General features: G+C 45.1%; 1 protein-coding gene across 1 annotated transcript in view; it reads left to right on the forward strand.

Moving 5' to 3' along the window:
- The window catches only part of LOC146598457 (complement receptor type 1-like), a 32,233-nt gene that overhangs the window by 6,594 nt on the left and 14,960 nt on the right, over nt 1–10,679 (forward strand). The window contains 16 exon segments of the mRNA XM_085300323.1: nt 820–1,008; nt 1,392–1,571; nt 1,799–1,981; nt 2,266–2,490; nt 2,841–3,032; nt 3,280–3,379; nt 3,723–3,811; nt 5,140–5,334; nt 5,723–5,843; nt 5,845–5,903; nt 7,210–7,401; nt 7,605–7,704; nt 7,868–7,953; nt 9,218–9,400; nt 9,758–9,937; nt 10,472–10,654. Of these exon segments, the coding sequence (XP_085156449.1) occupies nt 820–1,008; nt 1,392–1,571; nt 1,799–1,981; nt 2,266–2,490; nt 2,841–3,032; nt 3,280–3,379; nt 3,723–3,811; nt 5,140–5,334; nt 5,723–5,843; nt 5,845–5,903; nt 7,210–7,401; nt 7,605–7,704; nt 7,868–7,953; nt 9,218–9,400; nt 9,758–9,937; nt 10,472–10,654 (2,457 nt within the window).

Consider the following 10,679-nt stretch of genomic DNA (forward strand, 5'->3'; position numbering starts at 1 on the left):
CCAGCACAGGAGACAGTGCAAGAGAGAAGCTGACCATTGCAATTAAGACTTTCGGTGTGGGAATCGAGTCCCATTTAAATAGTCCTATAGTTTTATAAAACATAAAGGATAAGCTCACGATTGTGAACACAGTTAGGTTATTCTATACATGTTGTTTATCAGTGCAGTACTTTCAGTGTTAGGAGCAATATTCCAGGGACCCAAAGGCTCTTCCAACAACTTATGTTCTCATGTTTCCAAGTTCAGTGAAATGTAGCTCTCCAACCTGGGCACTTGCTGCCTTCATGCTTGCCCTGCCTGCCCCCGGCCASTACAGCATGCAGGCTGGCCCCTGCTGTGGTACAGTTCAATAATTCAAATCACTGAATGTGAATGTCTGGTAGTGAGTGCCAAAAGCCAGCACACTGATTCATTTGAGACTAAATGCAAAGAAGTCTCCAAAACTACCTCACTCCTTAAGGTGTTCCAGCACCAGCTTGGCTCTTGGCTCTAGGGCACCTGAGGAACAACCCAGCCAGAGACACATTGTTGCAATGCAGCCATTGCTGTGCTCCAAGATGCAGCCTTGGGGATAGGAACTGCTGGATTTCTATGAAATGATTCGATATTCTTTCTCCAGAAAAGTCAGAGGAATCACAGGACACCACGAGACTGATAACCAAGCTGTAGACACAGGCAGTACCTTCAATACAAATRTCCCTGGACCCCCATCCAGCTTCCACGCTGTTTTTGTTGCTAATGTGGCTTTGAGTTGTCTTCCTGTCTCTAGGACCTCACCTCTTCCAGGCACTCTCCTAACCCTTTCGCCTTCCTTTCTAGAGGTGAAGTGTCCTCGGCCACCAAACATCGCCAATGGGCAGCAYAGCGGCCAGTCCTCAGACACTTTTCCCCGGGGAACAACTGTGCACTACAGCTGCAGGGATGGCTACATGCTAGTTGGAAACATGTCCATCAACTGCACAGATGCTGGGCTGTGGAGCCGGCCCCAGCCCCGGCCCCGCTGCGAAGGTGGGTTGATGCTTGCCTTTCCAGGCATAGGGTCTGCAAAGAGGGTCAACTCCCAGGGCACTGAGCTGTGGCACCACTCTCTCACCACCAGTGCCGATGTGCACTTGTGGAGGCCACATGGCTTTTGGGAAAAAGCAGCCTCTTGCATTGCACGGGTCCCCATCCCTCACACCTTTGCTGCATCCTGCCAGACCCCTCTGCCTCAGCCACGCAGGGTCGGCTGTGACGGCTGRACTCATTGGCAGCAATTTGTGCCAGGATGTCAGCAGAGCACAGAAATGCTTATGGGAGTGAAGGGAAGGRATGTAGCTGAGTGTGCCAGACCCGGCTGCTGTCCTACCCATGCACTGGCATTTAAAGGATTCCATCCATGTTTCCCCCAGCAATCGGCTGTGACAGACCCAAGGTTCAGAATGGGAAARTTCACSKRTTGCAGAGYACCTACAAAGCTGGAGAGACTCTTCGTTTTGRCTGTGAAGCYGGTTATGCCTCAGAGGACAGCTACGAGACACAGTGCCAACCAGGGGGCAGGTGGGACCCACCGGTGCTCAGCTGCGTGAGGAGTGAGTGCTGCTGGGCTCCTTGCTGGTGGCCTGGGGCGCATGGCTGGGGAGGGGGCAGACCTGCGGTGCCCCCATGAGCCCTCAGGCTGTTGCAGGGGTCCTCCTGGGTAGCTCTGCCCCAGCCTGCTCCTGTCCTTGCTCCACCACCTCAGCCCACACAATGAGCCCACTCCCCCTTTCAGGTTATTCTCTTGCTTCGTTAGAGACACCGTTTCTCTCTTTTACAGTACAGCCGTGCCCCATGCCTCCAAGGATCAAGAATGGAAATCACAATGGCCAGGGCACAGCGTTTTTTACCATGGGAATGTCTGTGACATACACCTGTGATTCCGGCTACTACCTTGTTGGAAACGCGGTAGCTCTTTGCAGAGCCTCTGGGAACTGGAGCCTTCCCACGCCTCGCTGTGAAGGTGTGTCTGTGATCTCTGACCTTCTGCAAAAGCCAGCAACTCCCAGCACAGGAGACAGTGCAAGAGAAGCTGACCATTGCAACTGAATCTGCACAGCTGGTTAATCCCATTTAAAGTGTGACCTAGTATAAACATTTTCAAGCTCTTCTACTGTGAAGAAGGGACTGGGGAAGTTGATAGAAATGCCATGTATAAGTTGTTGTTTGCCATAATGACAGCCTCTTGTCTTTTTTTTTTCYTTTTAACTGCTATTTCACATCATTTCTGCACATCATCTTTTTCAGTGACTGTCTGCGTAAGTCCAAATATAGAGAATGGAAGGAAAGTTGATGGTCATGGGCTTATCTATGGACCTGGGCAAACAGTTACATTTCAGTGTCATAATGATTACAGCCTGCAAGGTAGTGCTAAAATTTACTGCCAGGAAGATGGCACCTGGAATCCTCCTGTTCCAGTCTGTAGTAGAGGTAAAACTTCATCAAGCCTTCCATCTAGACAACAACTTACAGGTAAATCATGACATTTTGAGTGCTCTACTATTTTATGTCCCCTATCCTGACTGTTAAAATAAAAATTGGTTAAATCCTATATTTTTACCTGTCAAGCTAGTGAAAGATGTAGGTATATCCTGGGAACAGGCTTCCAGCAGGAACAGGACTAAATCCTGTGGGAAAATATGTTTCATCTGTTTAATCTGTTTAATGTTTCATCTGTATTAATCAAAATAAATACTTTTGCAAGGCAGACCAGACACCTTTCTTTGTAACAATGTTTCTTTCTGCACCTGCATCTGGCATGCTTGCCCTGCCAAAGCAATTGGAAAAGTGCTAATTCTTGTGTATGTTTTCTTTCTTGATAGGTGGTTGTGGTGCTCCTACAAGGTTACTCTTTGCTGATCTAAGTGAGGAGTATAGAAATGAGATTGACTTTCCTGTTGGGAAGACTGTGAGATACACTTGCCGACCTGGATATGTTAAACACCCAGGAGTATCACCTACTATTACATGCCTTGACAGTGGAGTGTGGTCAGAAGCACTAGAATTCTGTAAAAGTGAATAGCTCCGTTGCTTTGGTGTCCATTGTTCAAGAAGGAGTAGGCGATATCTGTCCGCGCTGCAAAAACTCTAGCATTATTTTGTTGTTCAAACAGTATGTGACTAGTAAAGCCATGTAACTTTATAGTATTCAAAATCCTTTGGGGGGGGAATTGGAAATGTGGGCAGATTATTGGAGTAATAGTTGCATTTGTTGTACCATGGTATAGATAGAAGCCTAAAATCAGTTTTGTTCTCCCACAGGGAAACAATGTGGTCATCCTGGTGAACCTGAGAATGGCAAGATTAGTTTCATAACAGATCTCCTATTTGGGTCAACAGTGATCTACAGCTGTGAGGAAGGGTAAGTCCTAGGTTGATACTTTTTGCTGCTTCTTAAAACCGTGAAGAAAGATGCATTTCCTAAGTCTCTATTTTYCCCTCCTATTCATTCATGCCCCTAAAAGTGATTTGGCTCCTGCATAGTGTTGCACATATATGAACAAAAGGCATTCTGTCTCATATGCATACATGTATATACTGTCAAACTGGCAAGGGGGTGCTAAACTAGGAAGGGAGATTCTCCCACGAGGTTTCACATCAGTAGTGTTTCAGCAGGGCTGCTCAAACTGTCAGGGGTGGTGAAAAGGAATTAATAACTCAAACTGAAATGACCTGGAATGAATGTTAATTCCTTCTAACACCAGGCACAGGTTAATTGGGCAGCCTAGCAGACGATGTGAGATTTCTGACACAGCACGTGTTGAATGGAGTGGCAGCATTCCCATTTGTCAGCGTAAGTAGCTTACAGCTCTAGGTGGTTTGCATTGCTCTGGTAAATATTTTTCAGCAGAGACTGCCAAATCATTCACATCAAAGCTTTCATGGGGAACCTCTCTGCTCTGTGGGCATGAAAAATATCAGAAGGTCTTGATTTCCTGTGAAATATTCTGGGAAAAGGTACAAGATTTCAAAGCTTAACGGATTATAGAAAGCCATGTCTCAGCTGGAGCATTTTCAGTAGTACTTGTACATCCTGTCTTTGGCTAAAATCACATAGGCGTTACACAAAAAGAAGAGAAAATGTTATGCCCAGCTCAGTGGGTGGTAATGTTAGACACAGAGAGATCAAACCACTTACTCTAGTGAGTCACAGAGTGGCTACTGTGGGAGGGCCAGAAATAGAATCCCAAAGTCCCAAAGTTTGGGCCAGCTCTTTTACTACAAACATGGATGGCTAGTACGTACCCAAAGAGTACAACAATACCACATCTCAGCAACTAGAACCTGGTGAAGTAGTATTTGGTGATAGAGCTGCATATGAAAAAACCCTGAGATACTTACTGGCACATTTTAGTACTTAAAAGCATTTTACAGATTTTCCTGGTGCATATTAACCTAAAAAGTAACACACAAATTACTGACTGTGTGTGCCTTTGCACTGTGTGCTGAGGCGTATTAATTCACGGACTCTGACATGATGAGCCGAAATCGTTTATTAAGCAAGCGAGTCGTAAATATATATATCCATTGCTGGCTGATGTAATTTCTAAGTTGCAATTTCCCACCCCTTACACAGCATTATACCTCCTTAATCAGGAGGACAGGTGTTAACCATAGTCCTTGCATTTTTGCATTCTCTGTCCGTTGCCATGGATCCTTCATGTTCTGTGCTTGTGCTGTCTGTGTGAACTTCCTCCTCCAGTCTGGAGGCAGTTCCGTGCTTACTCTTCCCATGGCTTTCGTCCCATTACCTCGAGAATATCATGTTCTGTTAGTTTTACCAACTCATTTTCTGGCCCCACAGTGTGCAGCTGAAAAGATCAAGATTTTACACAGTTGACACAAAAGAAATATTATTTGATTTTTATTTTTTAAACAGTAGAAAGGATAAAGCATGTAGATGCTTCCTCCATAGAGGTTTGTCCTACTGTGTCTGCTTTCTGACTAGCATAGTATTGCTGGTCAGGGAAATGGGATCCAGATGTCTACAGGGTATCACCTAGGTTAGTTCATCACAGTTTTTCCATCTCTAGGACAAGTATTTATGTCCCATAGACTGGGAGACTGCAGATGCTTTAGTTCCACTGTTCAATTTAGAAGACTTGTTCTGCATCCCTCCAGGTATTCCTTGTGAGCCACCTCCAAATATTCCCAATGGGAAGCACACAGGCAGGCTGCTAGATGAATTCTACTTCGGCACGTCTGTAACGTATACCTGTGACTCGGGGCACCCGCCACACGGGGAGGCCTCCATTCACTGTACCACSGAGGACGGGCAAAACGGCGTGTGGAGCGGACCTCCCCCTCAGTGCGGAGGTAGGATGGGATACGCACACGCAAACCCTTGGCACAATCCTCTCGGCCCTACTGCTGCATGTTCAGAAAGACAAGGAAGCCCCTAGATAATTGCACTTCTTCCCTGTGTGTTCCTCCATAGCAAGATTTGTGTATGCTAGTTCTACATCCCTGATCAGGCAGCCTGGAGGAGGCTGTTGGCACTTCCCCACTGTCTCCAACCGCCCCGCCTTATCTTTCCATTTGAATCTCCCTCAGTCCTCGACACCATTGGATGCAGGCAGTAGATTGTCTACAGGAAAATTATTTTCAGACTTAAGTCTAAAAGTCATTTTGACTGTAAAAGACTTCACAGCTGCACTCCTCTGCACAACTATTCCTGTTCTGAGGTCCTTCACTTTTTTTCAAGATGTTACATGTCCTGTCCTGCAGATGCAGAATGTGTGAAAAGTGTCTGCTGCTAAGAGTGTCCCCCCACATAAAGACACAGTTCCCTCTGAGAGTGAGCCAGGCTATGTCATCCGTGGCCAGTATGGTACAATGCCAACTAAATAACACTTGAGAGCCACCTGTGCCAGTCTGTGAATGGGGCAAGTTTTCAAACAGTGCTTTAGATATTAACCTTCACAGTGGTCTCCTTACTGTGCTTTTTCTTCACTCATTTGAAAAGTAGATTGGCCAGATCTGTTCTCTCTCAAATCAGGAGGGTTTACAGGTTTGAAGGGTTACAGGAGAGGTCCCAAGGAAAGAAATACACAAGATGGGCCTCAAGGCAGGTTGCAATCAATCTTTCCCAGAGCTCTTTCCCTTTCCTCTGTTCAGCAAATCTGATGTAGCTTGCAAATTACATGAAGGACTTAACAACTGTGTGACAGTGGTAGCCCCTACCCTGGTTTCCTTCAGTAAGAGATACGATACTGGCAACTCCCTCCTGATATAAATGTGTGCAGAATTACCTGTTTTGAGACCCTAAAAAGATGATGGGCATGAGCAAGAGACACTAGAGAAGGTGTTTTTGTCAAAAGTCTGTCTTAGGCTTTGCGTTTGGTTCACTTGAACCTTTGTATCAAACAGGATGTTCTGTTTTTACTTTTTCTTTGTACTTCTTCTGGTGTTGATGTGATTTTCTTTCTCTCTTCAGCACTGGCATGCCCACCTCCTCCAGACATCGTCAATGGGAAGCACAGCGGCCAGCTTGGGGAGGCCTTCAGCACTGGAGCATCTGTTAATTACCACTGTGATCCTGGCTATGCTCTTGTTGGAGAAGCACGGCTTAACTGTACAGCATCTGGCACGTGGAGTCTTCCCATCCCTCGGTGTGAAGGTTCATATGTTTTTCCTGTACTGCTGCTTTTTCCTAGATGTGCTTCCAGGCAGGTCTGTGGGACAGGGGAGCTGTGGGGAAGGACAGACATGGTTTCAAGAAAGCAGCATAATTCACTTTTTCTCTTTGGAAATCAGTCTCTGTGAATTACCACTGATGTAAAAGAAAGGTTGCTTGTTTGAGAAGAGCACTGTACCTCTATATAAATGATGGTGTAGTCCTCAGGGATGGAACAAATAGTTTAAAAAGAATTTATGCTTAAATGTAATCATGATCTCATTGGTTCCATGTGCATTTATAGACTTCTTTGCTTTAAGATGAGAAGGGATGTTTCGAGCATATGGAGAACTGAAAATGGCATTGGTATGATATTAGAAAAGTATAGCAAGTGGAAATTATTTGGGGAAAACAAGTACACATAAATATTCTAGATAGCACTTGAAAAAGTAAAGGAGGTAAGCGAAAGGTTGTTTTAACAGTTTTTCTGTGTGCCTGCAACTACACTTCACGCTGCCTACATTTTGTAGGCAGCACAAAAGAGAGACTCTAACATCTGTTACCTTTCTTGACAGCTGGCTGTAATGCACCTACAAGACTAGTGTTTGCTGAGCTAAAGAAGGAGTACAGCAATCAGACTGTCTTCGCGGTGGGGAAGACAGTAGAATACGTGTGTCGGCCTGGATATGCCAGATACCAGGGAATGCGGCCCTCTCTCATGTGTCTCCAAAATCGGACATGGTCTGCAGCACTGGAGTTCTGTAAAAGTACGTTCAGCAAATGCTGAAAAATCTAAAGATCGTTGGATTTGGGTAGATTTTTAACACTTTTTGAGTGTAAATCCATCTAATTTTGTGGGTTTCTTTACTTTCTGCAGTCCATTCTCTATGTTAGGATTCCTAGAATAAGATTTCACTGCACCATGCCATTGAACAGGAGAGATCTAATGATAGTTGATGTTCTCTTCTAGGAAAGCAATGTGCTAATCCAGAGGCACCAGAGAACGGCAGAGTTGTAATTCTAACTGATCTATTCTTCGGGTCAGAAGTGAATTATACTTGTAAAGAAGGGTGAGTTTTAAAATTAGCTAAATTCAGCTGCCAAATGAGAGCTTAGCAGATCTTAAGTGGCAAAAGAGCTATACATAAAGGAACCTTGTTTCCAGGTGAGAAGTCTGTGTTGCCACTTACAAGAGTTGCATACAAAGTAAGAAATCCCTCTKTTTAACTACAGGCACAAGTTGATCGGGCCTTCTCAGAGAAGATGTGAGGTCTCTGGCACACGTGTTTTATGGAGTGGAGATGTTCCTGTTTGCCAGCGTAAGTAGGTCACACCAAAGGTTCTTGGAGATTGCTTGCTCCAGTGCTTTTAAGAGAAAGTGGCTAATCATTCAAACCAAAGTTTATACTGCAAAATATGTCTCATATGCAGTCAGTGCATTTTTTAAATTTTTCAGACTTCTTTCCACTTTGCTTTTGCTTTTGTTTTGTTTTGAATGTGTTTGAAATGTTCCCAAAGGTCTGTTATTTATGCTGGTTCAAACTGGGGAAAACATTAATATTTTAAAGCCTATATGGCTGGATAAGTACTTCTGACTGGTCAGACTCAGAACTACGTGTAGGAATGGCACAGCCAGTCTCTCTCCACTCTGTCTGTGTCACAACAGGTTATGGAAAAGGGAGTTAAGAACCGTCCTGACTCCTTTGAGGAGGGACAACAAGGCATGAGAAGCGCATTGCTGAAGGGCACAGGTATTCCTTGCCCCATATGCACCTTCCCACTGGACATTCACCCCACAGATCTCATTATGCTAGTGCCCAGGAAATTTGAGTGATCTTATCCAGAGACCGCTACCACTGAGATGAGGCCATCATAGTTGGCTCTTTTCTTGGGGAAGCACGTCTGTCCTGCAGACCCTGGGCCATTGCTGCTAGCGCTCACTCTAATGGCTGCCTTGTATGTGCCCTGCAGCAATCATGTGCGATCCACCTCCGGACATCCCTCATGGAAGACACACAGGGCGTCTGATGGATGACTTCCCCTATGCATCTGTGGTCACATACACATGCAATCCCAGCTACCCACTCATGGGAGAGGCCTCAATTTTCTGCACCACGGAGGATGGGGTGCATGGAGTGTGGAGCGGGCCACCACCACAGTGCGGAGGTRGGACTCTGCTGAGCACAAGGCCACTGTGCGCCTGTGAGGCCACAGGCCGGGCAGTGGTGCAGTGAAACTGGTGGAGAGTGAGGGAGAAACTACAGATGGGGGAAATGCTGTACAAAATGTAGCAATTTCATATAGCAGCATCACAAATATTCCATCTGTAAACGTAGATAATTAGTTATGAGTTGCAGAAGAAAGGAGAGTTATGGCAGTGAAGTGGTTGGTCCACATGCAGGTGGGGTACTGTACCCAATGATAGGAAGACAGCTACTTTTACAGAAATTTATTAAGAATAACTAATGGAATTAATTGTCCTCCTCCTTTGATTTTTGAAGGTTAGAATATCTTATGTAGTTTCTTTTTTCATATTTTTTGCCCTTTCTATAGTTTTGATCTGTTTTTCCTTCCCCTTCTCAGTGGTGAATTGTCCTCCTCCTCCAACCATTGCCAACGGGAAGCACAGCCATCACTCCTCAGACAAGTTTCTTCCAGGAATGACTGTTCAGTACACCTGCAGGGATGGCTATTCTCTCATTGGGAATGCATCCATTAACTGTACTGCCTTGGGAACATGGAGCCATCCCTGGCCCCGATGTGAAGGTGTGTTCGTGTTGGTTTCTTTTATCTTTCTCTGGGCCCTTTCTTCCTTTTTAGCTCTCAGTTTAATCACTGCAGACTGAATCTCCATGAAAGGCACAGGCCAAAGATCCCATAAGCAGGGAGAGCTCCACAGGCCTCTTTGGATTTCCCTTTCTTTATCCCAGTAAGGACTGACTCTCAAGCACAACTGGATATTGATATTTCTGAAAGTTTTCTGTGAGTAAGACTTTAAAATGTTGAGAGGCCTGTGAGAGTGATGGTAAAGTTCTTGGCACAGCTGTTGGCTACTGTAAGCACCCTTCCACACCCAGCACGGGCTTCACATCCTAAACAGTGCTTTATGTTCTTCACTTCCAGCAACTGGTTGCAAAAGACCAAAGATTGAGAATGGAAGAGCAACTGAGCCAGAGACCATGTACAAACCTATGGACACCGTTGTCTTTGAATGTGATTTTGGTTATATGTTAAAGGGCTCTCAAGAGTCTCGATGCCAATTTGGAGGCGTATGGGACCCTCCTGTCCCCATCTGTGAAAAGCGTAAGTGGAAATGAGGTAGTGGCAGCTAGTTTCTCCTGAAACCGCTGTATGAGTACACCTGGCAGGATGCAGCTGCCTCATTTTGGGGGTAAAAGGATCCCAAGTGCCACAGTCCAAAGGAAAGGAAAAGAAAACCCTGCAAATGTCTGTCCTCTTGTCTTGATGATCCCCACAGAGATTTTTGTTATATGTAGGGCTTTCACCTCCTAAATGAATCCTGGGGAAGAGAGGTATAGACAAGCTGATTCCTGATTCTGTTTACAACCATAGGAAACCCAGAGAAAGCTGTTAAGTAGTACCCTAGATGAAAACTTACTACTGCAAATGCTAAGTTGAGAAATACTCATTCATAATGTTAATAATATACAAAAAAAATGGCAGAAACATACCTGTGGGTAGGACAGAAATATAATTCAAACATTGGTATTCATAGTTATTTGGAGAAGATTAAAGGGAAAGCAAGCAAGCTGTCTTTCTATACAGTGTGTGCTTGTGTTACCTCTTCACAAGTWTTGACTTTTCACTTCCATATAGTGCTGCTGTGCCCTTCCCCTCCAAGTATCAAAAACGGCCAGCACAACGGCAAAAATATGAAAGCCTTCACCCCTGGAATATCAGTGAAGTACAGCTGTGACCCAGGGTATGCCCTCACTGGGACAAGAAAAGTGTCTTGTCTGCCATCTGGAACTTGGAGCATCCCTTACCCTCGATGTGAAGGTGTGCTTTCAGTGTTGTTACCTAA

This window comes from Rhea americana, unplaced genomic scaffold (assembly GCF_003343005.1).
Source record: "Rhea americana isolate MKP2758 unplaced genomic scaffold, rheAme1 scaffold_163, whole genome shotgun sequence".
NCBI classification, from domain to species: Eukaryota; Metazoa; Chordata; class Aves; order Rheiformes; family Rheidae; genus Rhea; species Rhea americana.